Source organism: Egretta garzetta, unplaced genomic scaffold (assembly GCF_000687185.1).
Source record: "Egretta garzetta isolate BGI_Z169 unplaced genomic scaffold, ASM68718v1 scaffold8, whole genome shotgun sequence".
In the NCBI taxonomy this organism is placed as follows: domain Eukaryota; kingdom Metazoa; phylum Chordata; class Aves; order Pelecaniformes; family Ardeidae; genus Egretta; species Egretta garzetta.
The window spans coordinates 747470-773595 of NW_009260407.1; the positions used below are offsets into that span (position 1 = coordinate 747470).

The following is a 26126-nucleotide window of genomic DNA, read 5'->3' on the forward strand; positions in this document are numbered from 1 at the left end:
GTGCGGGGGTGGTGGTGGTCTGTGGGGGGTGGGTTATTTGTTTGTGGGTTTTGTTTTGTTGGGTTTTTTTTTCCCAAAAACCTGCTGACCGCAGGTTAAGTGAACTAATAAGCCTTTTGGGTCAACTTAAAAAGTTTGCACCTTGTTTTGTGTTAAGTCTTCCAACAGACTTGCTTTGAGCTAAAGGATGCTTTTATTGTAAATAGCTGCACTGTAATTTAGTGCAGCTTGGAAAAAAAGCAAGCCACTTCAGATGTCTGCAGTCCAGACTGTAGTTGCATTTATCTTGGGTTTACTGGACAGGCCCTTCTCTGAAGGACTATTAGATAATGTGGTAACAGGATATTGCAACATACGCATTCATTTGTTATTTCTATAAACACAAGATGCGCAGTCAGTGTGCTTTTAGGAAATAGAGACTGAAACTGTAGAGCAGTGCTGTAATTTCGCTGCATCATCCTGAGATTTAAAATTAGACTCCTTTCCTTCAGTGAAAATCTTTACACTGAGGACTTAGAAAATGGCAGCAGATTCTGATGATTGTCTTTGCAAAAGCAAGTTCTTTAAATAATTTAGCTTTTGTCAAATAAAACGGAAGAAACTGCAGCACATTCTCCAAATCACTTCACTGATATGCTTTAAGAATTTTCTGCCCCCTCAACTCTGGCTGAAGTAACTCATTCCACGTGTATTTCTAGCCTGTTGCAGTGAAGTGCATAACTTAAACCACCAGCCTTCTATGCTATGGCAAGTTTCAGTGTGTGAATGGAGTGACTTTGTGGCCCACCTGAACGGGGTGAGGTTTCTGGCTAAGAGCTAGGAACTTGTCCAGGAACACTTGTGCTGATAATTACGATTGCACGTTCAAGAACTTGTGCAGTGGCAGTTGAGCATATGGTCATGAAGAAGAATTAATTCTTTAAAAAGGAGAAACTGAACTTCCTATTGGGAATGGACTAGCTTAAAAGATAATGACGTCAGTAGTTCCAAAACAATTAACTTATCTTTTCGAAGGAGCTGGTATTTGTGTAAGGTCAATACTTAGCAATTTATGAAGCTTTCAGAGAGTCAACTACTGAAGAGAAAGAGGTATTAACACACTTACGTCTGTGTATCTTTATATGTTCTTTCTGCAAGCGGTTCACCTGGGATTTGATACTTCCTATATTTTCCTGGTGTGCTTATTTGGAAAAAAAAACAGGCAATAATATTAGTGCTTAATTGTGTTGATAGTTCTTACATGTTCCAGTCTAGGCATCTGTCTCCTGGCTCTGGAATGTGGTGTTTATGAGTGACTAGCAAGTTTGAGTAAAGAGGAGGAGGAATAATTAGGGAGTACTTTTTATTTTGCTTTCTTTCACTCTACCACATGAAATATCATTCTGAATAGTAACAAAAAATCTACTGTGTTGATCTGTCGGAAATTGATGGGTTTAAATGAATGGAGGTTGAGTAGTAGAAAGTTAGCTGTTTCTTTGAGCTTGTGGAAAAATATCATATATATCCTTTATATTAATCAATATTTATTATTCACAGATGTGTCCTGAAGATGGATCACCATTGTCCTTGGATCAACAACTGTTGTGGATACCAGAATCATGCATCTTTCACTCTGTTTCTCCTCTTAGCTCCACTGGGATGCATTCACGCTTCTTTCATATTTGTTATGACTATGTACACTCAGCTTTACAACAGAGTAAGAAAACATAATTAAATTATTAAAATATTGTTTAAAACAGATGAGTGATTTACCTCTGGAAGTACCAGACAATTTGGTTTCCTGAGAAGAAGCTTGTGGAATTCCTGTTACTCTTTCAACGTGTATTCTCTATTCTGCTCTCTGCCTGTTCATAATTGGAGGAGGATTCAGAGAAAGTTGTTTCTATTTTCTTTGCTTCTTTTTTTCCTGTTGCTTGCCATAATCACTGGGAATTTCCTCGAGCTTTGCATTGACTGAAGACAGTTTCTGAGTAGGACTTTATATAGACAGGCTGTGTTTTGGCTGGCACAGAAACTAGATGCTATTTGTTTCCACACACAAGTTAGATGCTATTTATTCCCTTTTCCTTGCCACTTTTTTAGAATTGTATCCAATTCTTCAGGGAGGGGAAAAAAAATACATTGTTTTTGGAACTAAAAATAAGTCATGTTGGATTTGTTTTTAAATGAAAAAAATTAACTGCAACAACAACGAGCAAAGCTTGTTCTGGAATACATTCCTTATCTCAGATCCATGGTTAAGATTATGAGCTTTGATTTCAGCCTTTGTGGTTGCACTGAAGAGCTTGAAAACATTAACTGAGTGTAACAGATGAAAGCTGCGTGTTGTATTTGCAGAGTGCTAATGTTGAGAACAGCTACCTGCTAAAGCTTTCAGAGGAAGACCTGTAGCATTTCCGTTGAAAATGGGTGCAGTGCTATGCAAGCATTTTCTGTCTGAAACTGGTGAATGCGTTCTTATTAGTGTGCCAGAGTCCGCATTTTTTTCTTTGCTGATTTTTGGGCCTAACTTGTGGAGCTTGCAAGATGGCGATTTTGGTTTAGCTTTCCATCTAGAGAAGACCTACATCTAGCAGAGAACGTATTTCTGAAGAGGAAGTCTTTTGAATAGTTTTCCCCGCCTCCCCCCAATTACTCCTCTTGTATTATAAACCCATCAGAAGTTGGACAGTTACCTTCAGAGCCAGACTTCCGATTGGTAACTTGTTTTGTTTCAGCGGTCAGAATGTTCTAGAGCTGAATTATATTTTCCCTTTGCAGATATCTTTTGGGTGGAGTTCTGTAAAGATTGACATGAGTGCAGCCAAAAGAGACCCTCGACCCATTATTCCCTTTGGACTGTCTGCATTTGCTGCATCTTTATTTGCCTTAGGACTGGCATTAGGAACAACTATTGCTGTTGGTATGCTGTTTATTATCCAGGTAAGTTTATGGCTTCTGTTAGAGAAGTTAAAAGATGGAAGTTTTGGAGTAGAAACAGAATTCAGGATTGAGATAGGAGCAGTTGTTTAGAGCTTATGTTGATGTGTAACTTTTCCAGGGTTTTATGTTGCTTTGTCCCAGTTCCTTTGTTGTTACCACAATTTTATTTTTCATGGGAGAACTTGGAGGTGAAAATCTAATGAACTAAGAAAATATGAGATGGGCTTTTTATAAAGTCTCTGGAAAAGGCAAAATACTTGGTATTTCAGGAGTACATTCCCCTATCCCTGAAAATAGGTATAAACATGCCTGGTACATTATGTTAAATATTTGAGATCTTTGGAAGGGAACAAAAATACACATTTTAAGACAAAACTGAAATACGGTGTAATACTGTCTAAGTGTATCATTTTAGAGGATAGCATTAGCATGTAACTATGCTGAATCTTAATTTTGAATGTTTTATATGTTTCAGTTAAGCCTATAAAAGTTGCTTTGTTTTTTAAAGCAAATACAGTTTGTTAAATGGAGTTTTCTTTACCTAGCTGATGTATTTCTACAGAAAATCAATTTCACGTAATGCTTTTATTTTAGATGAAAATCATTTTGACAAATAAAACTTCAATCGAGTCCTGGATTGAAGAAAAGGTAAGCTGTTATCACAGTATTTTTGTACTATATTGTTACAAAGTTTATTCTCCATAGTTAACAATTTCTTGTTTCACCCCTCTAGATTTAAACCAAAGGTGTCATTTCAGTTTACCGCTGACTTAATACCTACAACCAGCATTTGCCCTACTGTCTCTAAAATTCACTGAAATAGATGAGAAATCATTTAACTGCATAGATTTTTCTGTTTTGTCTGGGAGAATTGGTGTGAAGATAGAAAAATTTGCTTTTAAGACATTTTGCTTATTTACTTGGAATATGTGGGTGTTTTAATCTGAAACTTGAGTTGTCTTTGCTTCTCGTTATGCCTGTCTGTGTCTTTAAGTGTCTACCTACCCATTCTAGGTGGCATGCCTTGGCTCATGACTTTCCTCATTTTCTACTTCTTTAATTAAACTTGGGAGGATTTTCCTTGATTTTGAAGAAGTACTAGAAAATAATGAGATGCCTAGTCTTCTCTCCTTTAAATTCTCTTTGATTTCCATATCTTTATAGAGGTTTTCACAAGATTTTTCAGAAGGAAGCAAAACTGACTCAATGTTTAGAAACTAGTTCAGTGCTACCAGGTTATCTTGTATAAGTCCACAAACATTTCACTATTACCTTGTATTTCTTTTATTCTGTGTCAAAATTAGCATGAGGATCTTGACTGTGTATAAGTACCGAAGTATTGTAATGCTTCTCTTGGCATGGAATCTAGCTTAGCTGGATCCTAATAGGCCTTCGAATAACAGGACAATGGAACATGAATGAAAGCAAGCCCTGTTACAACTATACAGTAGAATTTGGAATGATCTGTTAAAATTCTTACTGTAAAACACAGGCTGCTAATATGTCCCTTCTGAAAACTGAACACAGACTGTAATACATAAGTGTTTAATAAAAACAGCATTATTGCAACAGAGAACAAACTCTTCTGTGGCTGCTCCACTAGATGTCACCATTACTGAAAGAATGAAAGTTCATGACTGCAGAATGTGGGAGATCAGAGCATGCCTGTATACACAATTCTTAGAGGTGGAATAGATACTTCCAATGTTGAATTATGCTCGTGATCATTAATCAAACAATCCTGAGCTGTGGAAGCCTTTGTATGTAACTGAGAAATAGTCAGGTATCAGTCATTAAAAAAGGCCATAAAATAAAATCAGAGCATGGAGTGGATTAATCGGTGTAGCCAGTAGGCTCTGTTGTTAAAGAGTAAATGGTGTGGGACCTGAGCCAGACACACTTCTAAACGCCACAATTGTTCTAAGTAGTTTTAAAAGCCTGTGTTAGTATAGCAGGAATTTACTGCTCTTGCCCCAAAATGTTTGCTTTTAGGTCTCATGGACCCATACAGGACTTATGACCTGGCCTTTTTAATACTTGCTGCTGGATTGCAGTTTGTAGGGTATGTTTTTATGTACTGTATTTCTTAATTATTTTCCAGGCCAAAGACAGAATCCAGTACTACCAAACGGGTGAGATCTTTATTTTTCCCTATGACATGGGAAGTAAATGGAAAAACTTCAAGCAAGTGTTTACATGGTCCGGAATTCCTGAGGGAGATGGCCTGGATTGGCCAGTAAGAGATGGCTGTCATCAGTACAGTTTGACGGTAATTGATCTTGAGTGAGGTCTCAAGTTAATCCTCCCCGCTATCCAATTGCTTGCTTTCCTTTGCAGTAATGTACCAGCTTTTTAAATAACTGAAATAGACTGACTAGTAATACATACACTTAAGAAACAGGACTTCAGTCAAATGTTCTCCCATTTTTGATAGACTAAAAAGTTCTGCTTTTGTGAGTGCTTTTAAATATCAATGATGTTTCCTCTGTGTGTTGAATGGTTTCAATAACTAGCTTTATTTTTGTGTTGAATACACAAGTCCTCTTAAACTAAACACTGCCTAAATTTCTATTTATAATCATTTATAGATAGAGCAACTGAAACAGAAAGCAGACAAGCGAGTAAGAAGCGTAAGTATTTGTGAAGTTTGGTCTGAAATGACTTTGAAATATCGGTATAAATAAATACAAGTAATTGCTGAAACTATTTCTTTTCTTGATTTTAAACTTAGCAATTAAATAAAGACTTTGTGTTTCCACACAAACAGTGTGCTGCAACTTCTGCTTAATTAAACTTAGCATTTAGCTTTCTTTGCATTTGCTCCTTAGTTTCCAGATGGTAAGAAACATGATAATAAGGATGACTCTGCTTCATTGGTAAGCAGTTAATTTAGAATTTAGAGTCCCTTTGACAGCCATTGTCATTACGCTCAAATCTAACAGTATGCTTGAATTTTTTTTTTTTTTTTTTTTTTGTATGAAACTGTCAGCAAGGCTGTAACTCCCTACAATAATACATTGCTGTGTTCTGTTCAAATTTGTAGGTGCGGTATCAAGCAGTGGAAGATTACAGTGGTGTCTGCTGCCCTGTGACTAAGGGTGTTGAAACATTCTTCACAACACCGTGCACTGAAGAACCTAGAATTGCACTGAGTAAAGGGGATCTGATTTTAGCCACAAGAGGCTTAAAGTTAGTGGCTCCACACCTTTATGTTTGATTAAAAGAAATGCTGAGATGAGTTCTGGCATCTAATTACCTATTACGCTTTCTTCCCCAGACACTGGATGTATGGTGAGAAGATTCTCGACTCAGCTGCTGATGGTATGAAGCAGTTATTTTCATTTTTTCCTGTAGAAAATTACAAATCAATTTTATAGCTGTCTAGAAATGTGGACAATATTACATGTTCAATTTTCAAAATGTATAATGACTGACCTTATTGGTATTAGTTTCTCTCCCCTCTAAAACCATATCCACAGATTTTACTCTTTACATCTGGTAGACTTGCCAGTTTTGATAAACATTAAATGAATCTGTCAGACTGAAAGAACACTCACATAGTAGTTCATGGAAGGTTGAGTGGGAACGGGGACACTTCTTCATATTCTAAGAAAAGTTAGACTTTCAGACTCTAAAGAGGTTAATGATGATTTTTTTTTTTTGATATTTAAATAGTGGTCTGTCTTAAACACATTCAGATTTCCTATCTAAACACCCCGTATATGTATAAGACCTGGGATTAGTTTTTGCACATCTAAAAAAAAAAAAAAGTTGTCTTTGGTTTGGGATCAGTTCCAAGGACTTTGATGTGCATTTACAAAATAACTTCTACAGCTATCAGAGATGTTAAAGACTCCTGCCTGGTCTGCAGAGAGACAACATCACAGCCACCTGCATTGAAATTTTTAAATTTTTTACTTTAGCCCTTCTGCTTAGGACTGAGCTAAAGTTTTACCCTCCAGAGGGTGTGCTGGTTTCTGTTGTCTCCTCCAAACAGTTGTTAATTCATTGCATGTACATTCCCTGTTGGCAAAAGAGAGGCAGCCAACACTCACTACACTCACTACATTGAAAGTGTCCATGCTTTTCACGGGAGGTCTGAGACCTTCATGGGCTAGAAGTGCTTTGGCAGCTCACTCCAATGAACTCTTTCAAACATCAAACCTAAATGAGTCATTGAAATGAACATGGTAATAGTTTGTATTGCATTGCTTGTTATGAAGATTAGCAGGAGATATATGTGCTATATTGAATGTTTTTTTTTTAAATCAGGTGAAACATGGTCTGGGTGGGGAACTTGGTGTATGCTGAGGGGCTGGATTAGAATTCAAAATAACATTGGCATTTTGGAGAGCTAGGCTTCAAAAATAGGATGAGATTTGTTAGGCATGTATAGCAAAATGCTATAAATAGGCAGGAATAACAAGCTGTGCTATAACAAGATGGAAAAAATGATTAAGTGGCAGTTGTTCTGAGGGAAAAAGTCAATCATAATCTTAAAATGAGTCAACACTTGCAAAAAAGCGTATAGCTTCCCAGATGCATGAAGTAATCCTTCCATCCTACTCAATGTTGGCAGGGACTCAGCTGAAATACTGCCACAAGTAAAAGCAGTTACTGCATCTCAAGAAGAGGAAGATCAGCTGTAAAGGGTTGAGAGGAAAACGATGAGAATAACCAGAGTAGTAGAAAATGTGACTTACAAGGGAAAGCTGAAAGAATTGGGATGGCTTGCTTGGAGAAGAAAAGGAGATAGAAAGGCAGGGTATGTAGAAATAGTCATCAGCCACATGAAAGTCTGTTGTAGAAAAGGTTGTTGGCTGCTTCTGGTGACCCTGGTGTGTAGAAAGAGGATTTGTGATCTTGAATTATAGACAGAAAGATTCAGATAGGGTATTAGGAAAGATTTTCTCATGGTAAGGAAGGTAGAGCACTGGAAAACCTTGGAGATCTCTAAAAACATTTTAGGCAGTGGGAGAGAATCCATGCGTCCCCAGGCAATGATGTTAGGAATGACTTGGATGTCCTGCCTTGGAGAAGAAAATAACCTAGGTAATCTCTTGATGTCTCTTGCAGTCCTGTGTTTTTCCTCTATAGTGGGGTCATGTTTTGTTCCAAGTTAATGCAACTTTTCATGTCTTAAGGTGGAATAAGAGAACGAGGCTGGTTCCCTAGGAAATGTGTGGAAAAATGCCAATATGACTCTGAAACGGATCAACCAGTGGATGGAGAGAAGAAAAACAGATAGCCTTCTCATTTTTTTTCAATAAGAAAAGGAATTTTTACTTCAGAACACAATCCTTTACTTGAAATTTTCTGTGTATTACTTTAGACTTATGCAATGAATATGTTAGGACAAGGTTTTCTTTTCCTCACAGCTGAAAGGGTTGGATATGCCTGTGCCATGGTTTGCATACTTTTTTTAACAATAATTAATTGAAGAAGCCATTCAGTGGATTGCCTTCAAGATTCATCTTTTTCATCCTAAGTCAGGTTTTTTTCTTTGTGCTGTTTAAATTGCATTCTGAGGGTTCATATTTTATTTTTTTCCTCAACTGCATCTGACTGTGATGCCTGCTGCTTATCTTTTGTATTTTACTTTCTCTGAAGCTGCCCCTGAAAGCGAAAATAAACATCTGATTCAAATTCAAGATAAAATTTGTTACCTGTGACTTTTAATGATGTGAAATGTCCACCTCAAATAAATGATACATTCATAATTCACTTGTGGATTTAATTGTTCTTAGACCTACAAGATCTTGTTTATAGGCATGGGAATGTGAAGTAACTGGGAAGTAAAGATTTCACTGTTATAAGTTGGTTTTCAAGGTTAGAAAGACTCCAGTTCTTGCTATAAGAGTATTCTGTGCTTTTAATGGCAAAAAAAAATATAACTAGCTGTATCTGCTCCCTCTGAACTCTGAGCATGTACCCAAGAGACTAGAGTTCTTGGTTTATCCTAGAGTGAAAGGACGCAGTAGTGCCAAGGATGACAATTTTTTGTGAGCCTAATTGCTACCAAGTGACTAACACCTTTCCTAAAGCATTTTTATTTGATATCTGGTATGGATTATTAGAAGGAAGACCTTAAAATGGAGTAACCTATACCAGCTGAAGGCTTTCTAAATGGATCCTAAATGCAGCAGGTGGTTTTGTTTTCTCATAGTCTTGCTGCATGTCACATGTTGAAAGTTTTTGCAGGTTACTGTTTTAAACTAATACCTGGTTTACCTCCACCTGCATGAGTTGTGTCAGGCAGATGAGCATTTCTTAAACAGTATTAAGTGTATATAGAAAGAACCACATACAGACAAGCCAGCATTATTCCTGTATGCTCCTACTCAGACTCTTTATGTCCAGTACAAAGTCAGTTTTTTGTTTTCTCCAGCCTGCTGTGCCTTAGTGCTGATGGTGAGCCATAATCCCAGGCTGTTTCTGAGCTGTGACAATGGAGTGTTAGTGTTCGGATTTAGTGGTTTGCAAACAAGTGCTTTGTCCCTCTTGAAATCAAAGCACTTATTTTCTAGAAGCAGGCTTCACTAGAGGTATCAAAGTGTATCATACTCATAGTTTCCTTGCTAGCAAGAGCTGAAAGGCCATGACAGCAGGATGTAGCTACTTTGGGGTATGAGCAGAAACTAATATAAAACCCTCCAAATTGCATGTAGTACTCTTAGTCTCAACTGCAGTAGTTTCTATTCGGTGGCTGGAGTCTAGAACCAAACAAAGATTACAAAAATAAGCTTGTCTTCCAGTGGAGGAATCTGGCAGCTAAGGACCCAAGTTCTTGACTTTGAAATTATTATTTAATCATATCAAGCTGATACCTGTATTAGCAGGCAGCAATTAGCAGCCAGGAACAGATTAACACCACTAATGACCATGTGTGATCATTAGCTATTAGGAGGGGTCTTTATTTAAGCTATGGTCTGTTTATAGGGGACTGGATATCTTTTAGTGGTTGAAGAGCATCTTCAACTTGATTTAAACTTTCATCTGAACAGAATCTTGGACACCAAGGTCACTCCATGCTGAACTACAGCATGCCCAGGAGCTCTGCTTCAGAAGTGCGCTTACAATCTGAAATGGGCTCTATGTGCCTTTTCTGCTCTCATCTTGTTACCTTGTAGCCATAACTTCACTCCCACCTCTTCCCTTTTGTAGCACAGGTAACTGGTGTTTCTATTTACCTTTACAACACCTTCACTCAGCAGTGCTTGCCTACAACCAACCAACCAAAACAAAATGCGTACCTCCTAAGGGCGTGTAAGGCTTCTGCAGCCAAGAAAATACAAGCTGGCTGTCTTTCCATTGCTGACAAACCACATCTAAGGAACTCTGATTCTTAATACTAGTAGATTTTCTTTTCCTTCCTTTCTACCATCCCATTCTACCTTTTTTTTCTTCTTCATTCCCCACTCTCTGATTTTTTTCTTGAGGAAGACCTCTGTTCATTAAGGAAAGGAGCAGGTACAGATTTGGCATAGCTGTTCTGTGTTCTGCAGTGATTCATCAGGGAATTCAGCTGATTTTCTTTTAGGTTCAAATCCTTAGAGAAGCCAGGTCTGGGGGAAGCAAAAAGCAATTAGCTCTATTAAATTCTCTCTTGCTTTTTTCTGAAGGAAGAATTGCTCTTTTTATGTAAAATTTTGACCTTTGCACCCTTTCTATCATCTAACAGCAGGTCTAGACTTGCAATGCCACACTAGCCTAGCTCAGGCTCCAGTATGACGGAGAGTAAGGGTAACTGCACACAGAAGTGGAACCCTGCCCTCCTATTTAAAGGAAAACAATGAAGTAGGCTGATAAGAAATAGCCACCTACTTCAGGCAGTTTTTGCACTGAAACAGAATCTGTCGTAAAAGCAAACAATACCGGCCATGGTAAATAGACATCTTGGGCAGCCTGTTTGACCACCAAGTCAATGAAAATTTTGCTTTCTAGTCATCTGCCCTCACTTTGGCTGCCAAGCCAAAGAGACCATCCTTTGCAGAGTGAAGCCACAGAGTGCTGGGCTTCCGCGTCCACGAAGATTGCCGTAGGCAAGTTTCACTTGTTGGTACAATAAACAAAGTACTTTTTCCAGGCACTGCAGCAGGTGGCATCACAGGATTCGGCCTCAAGCTTATACAGATCTCAGTTGCACTAGATTTACTGTCCGCAACTGAATTGCTCATCAGAACCCAAACCCACTTTCAGTATACATTTCTTCGTCCCTCTGGTTCCTTTTTTTCTCCCCAGTCTCATCCCGGGGAAAAAAGCCACCAGTAACTTTTAAGTCACATTGCTTTAGGGAATGGTGGGCAGCATAGTTACACGCACTTTCAGAGTCGGAAGCCTTTATAGCCTGAGGTTATGACAAGCATAATAAGTGACACAACAGTTACCTGAAAATGTCAAGGCCTTTAGGCCTAGACTAGAAACTGAATTGCATCAGTTGCTTTTACTAGTCAAAGCTAGAGATGCCTCACAGCAAGGGCTGGGTCCTTCCTGACCAATAAATCTACTGGTTGCTTTCATTTTGGGATACCTGACCAAGAGCATTAACTACAGAGAGGAGCAGCCACTCACCATAAGACTCTGGCACAGACAAGGAGAATTGGCAGGGGAAAGCTACCCCTACTCCTCCCCCATGTTACACCCTTGTTAGCACAGCATTTGCCTTTTGGACCAATGCAGCGGACTGCTACGGCGACAGGGAGGAACTGTCAGCAGAGACAGCATGCACTGATTGAAGATGTTTCTAAAGATAGAGACAGTACTCATCTTGCCTAAATAGTTTTCTAAAGAAGGAGCTTTAGCAATAGAAAATGATACCTGATGCCTTATTCCATGTGATAGGCTGAGCTGGAAGAATGAATTTATGCAAGACTTTATTATTAAGACTTTGGCACATATTGCGTCACTACAAGAAAAGGGAAGTTGAGTAGAGGCCTGGCACTATCTTACTGCCTCATGGCTTGAGCTGTGGCTGAGCAGTGACAGCATAGCAAACAAGTTAGCTTTCTGCAGCGGTTGTGTTCTGGCTGCAGCGATCTATAACCAGAGAGCAGTAAACCTTGCAGCTGACAGTCTGGTTGCAGCAGAGAAACAAGCCACTCACCCAGGCCTTGGTTTGTACAGTTAGAATTATTTATTGCATCTTATATCCTTAGGAATGACAGCTAAAGTTTTCCACTTATCAGGCTCAAATTTGTAAGTGTAGAGGCTTTATAACTGCCATTGCATCTGAGAACATGTGCAAAAACTGATCCAGTGCCTCCCATACCAGAGTATGAACTATGTTTGCTTTAGACACATGCACTTTGTAAACCAGTTGATTCCAGACTACTCATTTTCATTAAAAACAACCTATACTGTGTGGTCCAGGGCTAGGAACAGGAAATTCACTTCTGTAATCACTGAACAGATGTTAAGCTCCAGTTCATGTTGTGACAGCTTGAGTTGAGATGGATTATAGCATCCCGAGTGGAAACTCGAGTGTTATTTTCTTGCACTTGGTTTTTGAACTATCTCCCTCTCACCCAAAACATGCAACCACATGAAAGAGTTCAGTCTGACTGCAGATCAATCCACAAAAGGTAGCAATGGAGTTCATATTCGGAGCAGGAAAACAGGATTTGCTTTTGACAGTGAGAAGTGCATACAGCTGCCTTGTAAAGGCTGAGGCTCTTGAGTGTTTTTGCACTTCATTCACAGTCCAAAGAAGATAAGAGTTCTGGCTTTTGTAGACAGCTGATGCTTAGTCCTGCGAGATGTGAATGCTGCCAGTTGTCAGTTATACTATAGCCATCTTCACCTGAAAGTCATTTTTCCCAGGATACCAGAAATAAGATATCTAAGTTCTCCTTGCTCCCATCCACTCATGCATGTGTTCTCCATAGGTCATGTAGTGTCACACATTTGTTTGGATACTCCATGCAGTTTAATTTAAATTAGTCACTTATTCCTGCACACTTGAATAGAGGGCCTCAATCTGCTTCTGGAAGAGTTTAACAAGCTCTGCTCGCTTTGTCTTCAGTGTTGGTGTCAAGAGTCCATTTTCTACGGTGAACATCTCTGGGTGAATGTACAGGTCTTTAACCTATTAAAAGAAAATAATTTAGTACTTGGCATTTACATAATTGTTTAAAGGACAAACATTTTTTTCCCAGCTTCCTTGAACTCAGTGCAAGAATTCACTTAGTCTCAGGAGCTCCAGTAACTAAACTTTTTTTTGATGCAAGTCAAACTCCTTCTGGCTGGCACAGCAAGAGGATAGGCTGGAACTACAGTACAGCTCCTGCAGCCTATGGTGAGCCTCTACTCCATCTCATGGCAATTGCTCCTCTTGGTCAAGAGACAGGCAGCCAATCAATGTTTCACTGCCTACTTCAATCAGTCCTGGGCAGCTGTCTTAGGTCCCATCCTGACTCAGTCAGTAACAGGAACGCAGACTTCTCAGCCACTGTATTAGCAATACAGGTGCTTATGACAAGCAGGATTTGGAAGTACTCACTTGTTCAAAGGATTTAAGACCAGCCTCTTTCCCCAGTCTGACCATGTCTTCTAAAATAGCTTTCTTCACTGCCTAGAAGAAACAGCAGGAACAGAGTGGGTAAAGCTGCCGTTTTGTAATTGCAACTCGGGACCATACCCATTGCCCAGTCAGTGAAAACTGAGATTGGCAAGAATACATGTACATATTTCAGCATTCAAGATTTCTCTTATTAAGGCCACTACAAGGTTGTGTCTATCTTCTCATTGGAAAAGAATCAGTGATAGCTCTTGAAACATCAAGAGACACCTATACTTAGTTCCAGTTTTTACTTTAAGGCTGCTTGCATGATTGTCCCAGCATTAAGGCAGTTACATTTACAAAAAAGGTGGGTAAAAATGAAGTCAAAGCAATGCAAGATTGGACTTCAGAATTAAATTCTACCCATAACCGACTAAAAAAGTAAAGTCACTCACTGGATTTTTGCACACATCTTCATAGGAACCTTTTATTCCCAGTTTTGCTGCAAATTCTGGAAGCGTGTCAGGATCAGGAACCACTATACCTATTAGAAAAGACTGAAAACAAGTGGAAATAGTCATGTTTAGACCAAGATAAGGCATCTGAAATTACTTCAATTGCCTATGTGAGCTTGAGTTTGGACAGTATCTCTATACTAAGCCACATCTACATCCCCATCTGTTTCCAGAATCTGCAAGGCAGCAACAAGGACTTCCAAGTCACTCATCTGAGTTCTGACAGCAGTTCAGAGAGCAGTTTGTCCATTATGTGTGCTAAATACTCCAGCAATTACTTTTGGCTGGTTTACAGATAGAAGACTGGCTTCTGCTAGCATAGATGACACCTCTGTGGCAAAAGAATGGAGAAACTATACAGACCTGGCCTGACATACAAATCCCATACAAGTCTGTAACTAACCTTTAGCCAACTTGCAACTTCATTCCAAGATCTCCTTTTCTTTGGCATCAAGAGGGAAGGCTATAGACAGCCCAAAAAGTCTGAAGGGATATCTCTATATACATGGCACTCTTGGGAACAGATCTTGTTCAAGGACTCTTCTGTATGCATATGCTTGTGCCTTGATCTTCCAGAACTCATTGTGGGAGGAACCTTGCAGGATGTTCCCTCCTAACACCACTTACCCTGAGGCTTTCCCCATGTACAAAGACCTGGGCTACAGGAGCACTTCTGATATAGACATTTTCTATCTTCTCTGGAGCAATGTATTCTCCTTGTGCAAGTTTAAATATATTCTTCTTCCTGTCTATGATCTTCAGTGTTCCATTCTAGAAGTTAAAGATAGAAGCCATTAGTTTCGAGTATCTGCCTTGCTTCTATAAGAAGCAGAAGATAATGGGTTTGGTTTTGTTGTATGAAAGGCACGTGCTAGTCTGGAACTGGTCTTGGCTCTCTACAGAGAGAAGGGGCACTTTGTCTAATTTCTCCAGTTAGCTCAGGACATGATTAGACAGGTCCTTTATTCTCCTCTGACAGACCGTTGTTCTTCATTGTGGAAGTGACATAGTCTTAACTACTGGCCTAGCTGGTGTTATTTGTGATCTTGTAATCTAATTGGTCTTTGGAGCTTTGCCTGGAGTTACTTGGTGAATGATAACAAAATACTGTGTAAGGCTTTTATCCTAGAATTCACTTCTCCAGCTTTTCAGATTACTGTAAACTAGCCAGGAATTCACATCCAAGGCATGGTTTGTATTAAGCAATTACTCACTGGCAACCATTTCCCTATGTCTCCAGTGTGGAGCCAGCCATCTTTATCAATTGCTTCTTCTGTCTTCTCAGGGTCTTTCAGATAACCCTTGAACACATTTGGTCCTTTAATGCAGACCTATAACAAGCACAGAACACTGTTAGTCACCAAGTCTTGTTTTTCAGTACTTCCTGACACACACAGGAGAAGATACCTACCTCGCCTTCATTGTTAGAAGAGAAGTAGTTCATTTCTTCTACATCATCTAGTTTTATGATATTACAAGCCAGAGGGGCTCCAACATGGCCTAAGAGGAAAAAAAAATTCAAGGACAGTTATGTTTTGAGGATTCTGCTATCAGCTGGCCCTGTTTGATCTAATGCTAGAAAGACTAGGTCTTGAAGTGACATGGGAGAACTCAGGTGCCCCCTACATATGAAAGACTTCAGTGACAGTAGATACTAAATGGCTCTTTGTTCACAGCTTTAGCAAGAACTAGTACTGTTTAAAGGAGTCTGACCCCAAATGTTCAAGAAAGCTACTGTAATGCCATTTTCAGACAGTTAACGCAGGATAAGTAGCAGCCAAGTCTTAATGCTTAGAGCCATTTATTGGTGTAATCAACCACACCAACTATGTACCACACTTGCCTCCGCCGAATTCCCTCATGGACCCTGGTATTCATTTGCATTTCATCCTCATTATGCTCTGCAGTTACTGTGTTCTCAAAGTTGGTGACTTGAGCTTGAATTTAGAATACCCAATATTAAAAACATCCTTGCTAAGATGAAAGCTAAATCTTCAAGGTCAGGTAGTCCTTCAGGAAAATAGTCAAGTATCATGTCTGATGCTTTAGGCATAATTCTTTGAGTAAAACAAGTTATTTGGGAGCTAACTAGTTTCTTAAAGCCATTTGGGAAGTTCTTGTCCACTTTGCCTAGCCACTCCTTTCCTGTACACTGGGACAGGGTCTAAGCTCTGTCACTTTACACAAAAGATCCTCACCTGCTTGAGCTAAGAATTTTGGTACCTCTTAAGCATACAGGTGTCTGATGCTACCAAGAATGACTTTGAGGTTACCCAGGATTTAATTTTCATTGAACTAAAAGCAGTAGAGCACCTAAGTTTCAGAGCCCCTTTCTGTTGACAGCTGTGGGAGAGTTTCCAAGTCTTGGCTACCATACCTGTTGTCCAGTCTCCAGGCATTGAGAAAGTGCATCCAGCTGAACATTCAGTCTGGCCATAAGCTTCAAAGATCTGTGTGAGAAAGGATGAATATTCTTTAAACAGCAAGTCCTTGGTGTGAAGGAGCTTGGTTTCAGCTATGCCTGTGCTCAAGTCTTCTTCTTAGGAAGGAAGCCAAGACAATCTTAGCCTTTAAGACTTCTTGGTCTTATTGATGAAACCAGATGTTCTTCAAATTCACCTGTCAAAACCTTGCTTTGATCACCTCATTCTCTGAACTCCGCTCGTAAATGTACTACATTGGGAGCTCATTGACTGTCAGGAAAAGCCACAAAACTCAGAGGCAGCTGCCTGACTTTGAGTGCTGAATGTTCCTATTTCTGCTACTCTATTTCTCTTCCCAGAGCCTACAGGATAGTTTTTTGGTGGTGGTGTTTGAAGCCAGCCCTGCAGAATTGTGTTCCTGTTACAGTTAGCTCAGATCAAGGAGCCTGTAAATACTGAAGACTGACAGCAATCTCCCCAGGACCAAGTTGGGCTGGACCACAGCTGCATCACTGGTCACTTATTTGGGCATAATCAAACAGGTCTTACTTTAAGAAAAAACTCAGCTTACCTGACAGCCCAATGCTGCTCTAAGAAATGTCAGGACAGAGGGAGATATAGGGGCTGCACCTGTTACCATTATACGCACTCTTCCACCCATGGTTTCCTACAAATTAAATAGAAGCCATCAGATCCTCCAGTGCTACATTGCTTAGCTCACTTACACTTGGAATAACTTACCTGAACTTTCTTGAAGATTAGCTTATCCCAAATGCTGTCATTTCGAATTATGCCCTGTTTTATTTCAGCCATCTTCATGGTCACAGCAAGGTTTAACAGGCAACGTTTCACAGGGCTCTTTGCACTACTTTGTACCTGCAAGGAAAAGTATTGGTAACTCTTGGGTTTAACTCACAACTGCACCTCCAGTTCTTGCTTTGTTAGGAGGCACCATATCTTACTCTGAAGTTCTTGGGTCTGTCTTCACTACTGCCATGGTCTAGGAGATGAACCAAGGGCCAATACTAATTTGTGTTACTGATGACATACTTCAGCCATAGCTTTGAGGGATATGGATCCTTCTAGCTTTGCACTTGCTTCATTTGCATTCCAAAAGTAAATCAAACTTTTTGCCTCTGAACAGCAATAGACTTAGCCCAGTCACGACTGGATACACTGTTCTTATACTCCAGGTCCCAGGACTCTTTCCATCTCTTCAGAAAGGATTTTAAAGAATTCTTCCTGCTAGGGACTAATTAGCTAGTGGTGATGATATGATACATTCGGTATTAGTTTAAACTTTTATGCTTGCTTAGGTATATGAACACAAAGATAATTGCTTACATACCTTGTCATATATTCTGTTGAGCAATCTTGGTACAACTGGAAATAATGTTGGCTTTAAGGTTTTCATGTCATCTGTTAGCAGCTTGATGTCTCCTTGGAAGAAGCCTACTTTTGCTCCGCAGCTGTAGACCACAGTCTAAAAATTGAACAGACTAAGCTTAGTAAACAGTGATTCTTAACTTCATTACTCATAATTATTTGTCTGTGGAAAGCAGCATGATTTCCAGTGCCCAGTGGTAGGGAAGTTCTTGTGTGAACAGGTTTTGAGGAAATACAGAAGGCTATCATACCTTTTACTATAATTTGATTTACAGAAGTTCAGATGTATAGCTTAAGTTCTGGCATGCAACTTTGATTTGTAGTCTGCGAGCACCACAAAACAAAGTTTCATGTTATGGATGAATACAACTAATATGAGTTTCACCACATTGGTAACAGCTGTTCTATTTTGTTATCTTTTGAGGTGATACCTAGAAAGTTAAATACAAGGCAACAGAAGAATTTAAGAGCTTGAGAAGGAATAGGACAAGACACCTTCTGTTTTAAATACTGGGTTGGGAACTGAGGTTAAGAGACTGTTCTGGAGACTAGTATATGTAGAAGAGTTAGATCCTGCCACGAAGTTCCTAACGTTGCCTGTAGAAAGCGTTACTTATACAACATGCTGGAGGAAGCGCATTAATTGGAAGAGGAGAACTTCAGCTTAGGCCACAGATAGGCAGGATGACACAGCCCAGCAGAGTAAACAGTGGAGAACATACCACTGTTTACCTCCCAATACTAAATCCACTGCTCTTAAACTGCTTCCCCTTCATGCATTAGCTTTCACTGTGTTTGACTAAAGCCTTGATGCTGTTACCTTCACTTGCTGATTTCTAAGTTAATCTCAGACTCAGTGAGGCTGGACTGAAGAACAAAGCTTCATTTAATGAAGATAGTAGCCATATCTTGGAGAAGTACTAGGCATTGTTTAGTCAGTTCAGAGGTTTTATTTTAGGTAGGTGGTCTTAACTATTTAGGTATGGATTCTAACAAGTGTTACTGTCTGAACTAGTTCATACATCCAAGACCTTCTACAGAAGCTTAGTAGCATGCACGCAGTCTACTTACCTGTACAACTCTCTCAAACATGTGAGCCAAGGGAAGATAGGACATGGTGATATCTGAACTTGTACACTCAACTGTGTTCTGGAAGGGAAAGACAGAAACAGAAGTAGGTTAGCACTCCCTATGCCTGCTTGAGTTACTCTTAAGTAGAAAGCGAATAAAGTTTGTATCCGTTTGAGTACTTTGGAGTAGACACTTCAAATGACTGAAGCAACTCAGGCTCATCCATCACCTTTTCAAAATTTGCATCTCTAACTCAGCCATGCTAGATCAAGATTAGTTTTATGTTTTGGCAAGATTTGAAATAGAGTAGTTTAGTACCCTTGGCATTTAGGACTGACTTATTCTAAAACAGCCTCTGCGTAGAAGTTCTTGTTCCAAGGTTAAATCAAGTTTCTTGCAATACTATTGTCCCATTGAAATACAGGCACTTAGGAAAGCATGAGTTCACTGGGAGTGAATGGTTTGCAGAAAAGGCCCACACTAAAGCTAGTTTCATGACTGACATAGCACTATTAGCAGTAGCTTACCTCTGTGCTTCTAAGGAAGGCAGCAGCATTTGCAACAACATTTTGATGTGTCAGCATGGCTCCTTTAGGGTTACCTTTGGAGAGATCAAGCAGAGTCAGCTGTGGCTCTGACTGCTTCTGCTGTTGGTTTCTTGCATCTGATTTAGTTCAGTTTGAACTATTTTGGGATTAGGCTCAGTCATTGCATGCATTGTCTTAAGAGACCACAAATATGCTTCGTCTTGAGCGCTTTCAGCTATGGATATTATATAAACAAAAAGCCTACTGAAACAGCAGAGTAATTAGGAGTAGCACAGAGAATGCTGAAAGATGTTTCTCTAGCCCCCGTGGATCAGAATACAGACACAGTTAAACAACCAATCTCTTTAATCTCTGTATTTTTCTTAGGGTAAGACAACAGGAATTTGGCTATTCTTCCCCCCAGCTCTAAGAAGCTTTGTCTTAATGTATTTGACTTGTAATTTTAGTGGGGAAGCATCACTATATATTCTTTTACCTGTGGTTCCACTGGTAAAACACACGATGCAAAGATCGTCAGGCTTAGGAGGCTAGAGGAAAAAAAAGCCACATAAAGACATCAGAGTAAGGATTCTGTTGCTTATCAGTATTTAGATACACTTCCTAAAGTGGGATGAACCAGGAATTCTGTTTGGAAACAGCAAGACAAGATACAAAAATAATCCCGCCAGCCTCCTCTACTAGCAGCACTGCCAGAGGTCTTTTCAGAGACAGGTTTTGCAATTTTTTAACTGTTCCACAGGGATACTTACAACTGGTTCTCTGATGTTGTTTCTTCCCAGCTCCTGTGTTAGAGAGAAAAAAACAGTTTAACAATTGCAACAGAAAGACATGCAACAATAGTAGATGAATAGGTAATTGCATTTCAAATGCAACACTTGTTTTTACTTTGCCTCTTGACACTCTGTATCATTCAGAGAGAGATGTTGGTCTTCCTGAATTTAATATACACAGCTTGGAAAAACTGACTTCTGGGGTTGTGGAAAGCACGAATTTGTGTAGAAAGTGATCAGAACTACTTAAGGAATGTGGAAGTCCTGAATGAAGATATTTAATTTTATTTGATGTAGGCCACATCTCTTATACTTTACATTTATGCATCATATCTGGAAAATTAAGCCTAGTATTGGGATGATAAAGCAGCCAGTAATTTGCATTTACAGTTTCAGTTAGACTCAACTGCCAGCTTAGAAGCCTGATAAATCCTGTTACAACTGCACCATGAATTAAGCTAAGGAAGTCTTCCGTTTAATGCATACTGACTGTCCACAACACACAGACACAACTTTAGTCAATGGCTTGAACTCTGCAAGTCCATTTAGCTAAAAACATCATTTCAAAATGACTGTTCATCAATACCTCAGGTACAGATGTGGCAACTGGATAATGCTTACATTAAAGTGTCATTGTTGCCAGAGAAGACCCAGATGTGTAGCTGGCAAGGTATTCCTCTGCAAGATCAAGCAGAAGCCTTTAGTCACCTACCTCAACCTCCTGCAGTCCTAGAATTTCAACACCCACTTTAGCTCCTCTGTCCTTGAGCTCTGTATCAAAGAGGTCCATGAGAATGATAACCTTCAGACCTGGGGTCTTTTCTTGCTCACAGTTCTCAAGCAAGACCTGTGCCTTCTCGGGCTTGTCACAGATGACTATGCTTATGTCAGCTACAGAAAAGAAATTATATTTCATTAAATGAATTTAATTTAAATTAAAATTACATTTCATTAAATTACATTAAGTCTGTTTAGAAGACATGAGGCTAGTGAGCGACAGCTCAGTAGCACATACATTGAGAACATAGCATTGTTCTAAAGCCATTTGTGTTTGTTCATATGGATTCAGCAGCTGGCTTACAGTACTAAGAAGGTTCCTCCTACCATGGCCAACTGATTGGGCAAACTTGAGATTCTAGCTATACAAAGTGAGAACAAATGCTGAGGAACTGAAGACAAATATGTTCAGTCACAGTCAAGATAGGCATTTAAACTTTTGGTATTGCCATAAAAGCTCAGAGTTGTCCTCACTGATTGTTTAGCTTTAGCCCTCGTTCTTAAATCTAAAGAAATTTAGACCTGTTTGAAAGAGGTAGCTAAAATTCTTGAGTTAATGCCTCAGCTTTCCTGCATGTGCAAGAGAGTTTTATGCAATCACAAAAGCATTTCCCATGCAGTTGTTAGCAGAACTGGATTTGCCTGAACATGCCAGTTCCCCGTTAGCCTAGTAAGTCACAGCTATATAGTCCCAAGGCAAGACCTGTTTGCAAGGTTCACCAGCATAACTGTTGAAGTGATTTGGCTTGGCAAATCCTATTTAGGGATCGGATCCCAGATTGTCATGGCAGCAGTAGATATTTTTCCCCCCCCATATGTCCCCTAAGACTGGGGGAAGAAAGTTTGAAGATTTAGTCAAGCTTCCTCGGATAGATAAAACTTTCCCGCTCCCTCCTCCACTCTTTGTATCCTACAACTTTAAATCAGAGACACACATCTAGACTTAATTTTCATGCAAGCCTGTCTGCATTGTCTGTTTTTTTGACAGTGTGGGAATTGAAGATTGCAAAACCTCAAATAGCAAATAGTTGAGCACTGATTGCAGGATGGTCCACAAGATCTAGCAGGTCTTCAGAGGATCTGCACTCACAGGACTAGGAGACAGAAGAAGCCCACTGGTTTCTTCTAGGCATTGAGCCATGTCCCCTGCAAAGCAGCTTCATTTACAGAAATTGACTATAAAATGTAAGAGCAGTAACGATAAAGCTACTCTGATTTTTGCAGCAAATTCCCTTGAACTTCAGCCTTCTCAAAATAAAGCTTCTTAGAGAAATCATTATGAAATAGTGGAAGTCAATATTTACCTTTGTTAACAATATATACAATCGCCTCTGGCCCCAGAGTGTCATAGAGTGGAACAGCAACCATCGAGTAAGTGTAGCAGGCATACTCTGAAATGATCCACTGAAGAGAGAAAACAGTACAGCTAAGGGAAACTAGCAGCTCCTGAGACAGGATTACCTACAGATTTCATACAGCTTGACTAGCCCATGCATGTGTTAATCGTGGGGGTTGTGTAAGGAGCACGTCCATGAGATTCTTAGAGTAGCGAGGGTTCAAGATCATTGCATTACATGCCTGGCATGGTATATGTTCAGTCAGTAATAAGGGAATTGGGAAGGGAAAGCCAGTTGTGATTGTTCCTCATGTGGCCTCAAGCTATTTAAACACAGACCCTCCTCTCTTCCCAAGGTGGCACAATATTCTGGGAAAGAATATTCAATTTGGTGCTTACCTCTGGCCTATTCTGAGCAAAAATGCCAATAAACTGGTCTGATGATGGTTTGCATCCTTTTTGCAGAAGCCCTGATCCCAGGTATTGAGCTCTGTCCAAAACCTGTAAAGTAGTTTTCCCGCACTTTAGTGTTATGAGACAATATCCCAAATTAAATCATCTGTCGTGTACAATACTCACCTGTTTATATGTCAGCCACTGGTAAGGTTGGTTGGGTTTTCTGTATCCTAAACAGTTGCCATTTTCTAATGGAAGAGTTCAGAAAAGCAATTGTAAAGCTCAGTACTGACATTGCATAGCACTTCAAAGCAACACTTTAAGTGGGAAATATTTTCAGTCTGACATCCAGCTAACTGCACAGCGTATGGAAGTGCACAGTGTCCATAGTTAAGCACTCTCTCCATACCAAGATTGTAAGCCTGTTGGCTTTATCCTTACAAACAATACTTCCAAGATCTGGTGATATTTTCCCATTCCACAGCCCACGTGAAAGTGAAGTAACTTGCAAGCTTTCACGTATTTCCATGCATGGGACCCATGAAGTCACATGTGCACAGAATTCATACCTGTTGTAAGCAGGCAGTAATTTTACACTAAAACCTACGTCATAAAACAAAGCAGAGGTGTTTCCCCCAACTCCCTCTGATGCTTAGTATCTGCTGACCCTGCACCGAACTCTACCATCCTAAGCTTCTGATGTTTGTTCCTGGCCAGTCTGTCAGCTAAGACTACTTCTAAATCAATGACGGGGGGAGAAAAAATAGGATCATTTGTCACCCCACCCCACAGAAGGCTAGGAAAGCGTTTGCTAGCCTGAATTACTACTACAGACAAGAGGTGAGGCAAGAGAGCTTGGAATAATTTTATTTACTTGTGATAAGCAAGTACCGTCTAGCAGATGCAAAGCTTACCAGAAGCATGCAGTCCTCTCTGGAAAACTTCATATAAGGTTTTACCATCTTCAAAGTAATAAGAAAGCAGGTTGTTATCTGTCAATATGGCACCTCTTCTGGCTCCTCCCTAGGAACAGGGCATAGTTATGAAACAGTGCAGTGTCATTTGTTCCTGAGCCGCTCTCCCAGCAATCCCCTTTAAAGCATTTCAATAGCATTGCGTTGTTAGGGAAGCCTCATTTTCCATCTTGATTTCAATCTCCTCAGTCATCAGTCATATGCAGAGGAATTTTCTAGATGGCCTAGATTAATATTCAATTACAGGTTATTGGGGAGACCTTGATTAAGATTGAGTGTTTCCACTTGCCTAGTTGCATGAAGTCTAGCACCAGCCTCAAAACTGATGCAGAGCATTTAAAATACAGAAAAAAAGTCAGTGACAGCCAAGGCCATCTGGTAAAAAGCCCACCTAACCCTGTTGGCCAGAGCTGCTGTTTCTTACTCTTAGTGTCTTAAGATTCCCCTTCTCCCCACCATACTATTGAGCTATACACCTGGGAGAGAAGGCTGTGTATATCAGACAGGAGAGTTTTCACTGATACCTAGAGTCAGAATGGATCAGTATCCAGATTAAGTTCAAAAACAGTCCATGCCCACAACCAGAGTAAGTATTACCTCAATTCCTATTGACTGCTTATTCAAGTCCACAGGAGACAGAAGAGGTTTTGGCCTGCTTGTCACCCACAGGAGGATGGCAGCTCCAAATACGATAAGACTAATCAATGCTGGTGTTGGGAGCGGTGAGAACAAGACTTGAAGTATCCAGATCATTGTGCTGGATCAGTGGAGCCAGAGTTGAACCTGAAACAAACAGAAGGTTTAGTAGACATGAGTTAGAAGTAGTCGCTACCTATCAGCCATGGTTACTTAAGTATTTTGTTAAGCAATACTACAAATTTCTGCAGTTTGCCCCTAAAGAGTGCTGGTACAATAATGAAGCATGCTTATGCAATGCTTTAAGCCTCAAGTCACCTATTCCCATAAATCTTAATCCATGCTGTGTCCACCTCCACAAAAACCTGAAGCCTGATGAAATCAGACAAGGAACAGATGCCAACTCTTTCTATTCAAGAGTAAAAGTCTTCCTGAGAAAACCAGTATATAATTTCCCAAATTAAGCATAATCAAAAAATGCCTACAGTTCCGTGATGCGAGTAGTGGAAGTAATAAAACCCCTCAATGTTATAGCTGTCCAAGCAGACGAGGGGTTGATAAAATAGCAGTATTGCTAAACTACGTGTTTGTAACACCTACATATGTAAGTCTGCAGGACAAGCAGTATCTTCACAATCAGCTGCTCCTACTGGAAAGCAGGGTTTATACTGGACAAGTATTTTCAGTGGAAGTGTGTTCAGCATGAGATATGGCACAAGTCAAAACTGTGAAAGTTACTTTCCACTAGGAAATGGTGACCTGGAAGTCAATGTGCGCAATGAAAGTCTAGGTGGGAAATACCAGAGTTCTGCTGCTTGCACCCTCCAGACTCTCTTCCTTCAAGGACAGGGAAGCGAAATCTGAGAATGCAGGATTTCTTGTAAGAAAACAAAAAAAAAAAAAAAAAGAGACATCTACCCCAGCTTCCTCCCTTAGAAACAAGTACTTTAGTATGTTTAAGATTGAATGGCCACATCTAGCACAGGTGACTGCTTTTTGTCTGAATCAACTCAGATCTTACCAACTTATCTTTGCTAGTATCTAAATAGCTATACAGGACATGATACATCACACTTTGCAAGATGAATAACTACACCCTTTCAAACTCCTTCACACAGCATCAAGGGAACCCAGTCAGTAGATAGTATATCAGCTAGCAACTAACTAAATCCCTCTACAAGAAGAATACCAGGCATTCTGGAGCAATGGGCTCCAGTTACCTTTAACTACAGTTCTAAGAAAGTTGAAGGTATTTTCCAAACAGTTAGTAAATTTAGCCAGGCCCCTAAGTCAGAATTTGGGTCTCTGAGCCCAGACTGACCAGAGGTAGGTCACCCATATCTGGTTTATGGGTACAAACCTTTCAGTTTCCAATGGCTGTGTTCATCAGCAATCCTATCGAGTTCTCTGGTGAGAGAAGGCCTGCTTTGCCCACTCAGCATCTGGGTAAGAAAGGGCACCTCAGAGGCTCGTCATCAAGTCCAAGCTGCCAAAAGCATGTCACTTACATATCTGAAAAGTACCAACTCCCTAGACCTCTTTTCTATTCTAAGCCTTAGTTACAATGTGCCCTTCAAACTCCTCACCTTGATTTCATCTATTGAGAGTCCAAAAAAAATTTTACTACAGCAAGAAAGGCAGGAACTGCCCTTGGTGCTCTGGGCATATCAAACCTCGGAAGCACAAACCTGCTCTTTCTGCAGCACAGGATGTCACCCATTTCTGACAGACACCCACTTCCCCTGCAGAGCAAGCCTGAGCACCGGCTGCTTTCTTAAGCATGCCGGGGATGGGGGTGGAGTGCTTGAAACCCCTGAGTGCTGAAGGGCTCAGCTCCCATCGACCAGAAAGATACAAAATGCCCTGGATGTCTC

At 40.0% G+C, this 26126-nt stretch overlaps 2 protein-coding genes across 2 annotated transcripts in view; one reads left to right on the top strand and one right to left on the bottom strand.

The window, feature by feature from the left end:
- The window catches only part of ZDHHC6 (zinc finger DHHC-type palmitoyltransferase 6), a 19569-nt gene extending 10963 nt beyond the window's left edge, over nt 1-8606 (top strand). The window contains exons 3-10 of the mRNA XM_035898970.1: nt 1629-1696; nt 2761-2922; nt 3517-3570; nt 5024-5191; nt 5511-5552; nt 5966-6111; nt 6200-6243; nt 8067-8606. Of these exons, the coding sequence (XP_035754863.1) occupies nt 1629-1696; nt 2761-2922; nt 3517-3570; nt 5024-5191; nt 5511-5552; nt 5966-6111; nt 6200-6243; nt 8067-8170 (788 nt within the window). The 3' untranslated portion in view covers nt 8171-8606. The remainder of the gene's footprint in view (nt 1-1628; nt 1697-2760; nt 2923-3516; nt 3571-5023; nt 5192-5510; nt 5553-5965; nt 6112-6199; nt 6244-8066) is intronic.
- Nucleotides 8607-12845: 4239 nt separating this feature from the next.
- On the bottom strand, nt 12846-24369 carry ACSL5 (acyl-CoA synthetase long chain family member 5). Its single transcript, XM_009643453.2, has 20 exons — nt 24214-24369; nt 23557-23665; nt 22826-22890; nt 22646-22747; nt 22215-22314; nt 20846-21024; nt 20113-20145; nt 19839-19890; nt 19343-19416; nt 18816-18893; nt 17707-17841; nt 17100-17234; nt 16930-17025; nt 16313-16385; nt 15347-15435; nt 15150-15266; nt 14563-14706; nt 13876-13977; nt 13421-13492; nt 12846-13006 (listed from the first exon to the last, which is right to left on the bottom strand). Exons 1-20 carry the CDS (start codon nt 24367-24369, stop codon nt 12866-12868), a joined length of 2052 nt encoding a protein of 683 aa, XP_009641748.1. The 3' UTR covers nt 12846-12865.
- Nucleotides 24370-26126: the final 1757 nt, after the last annotated feature.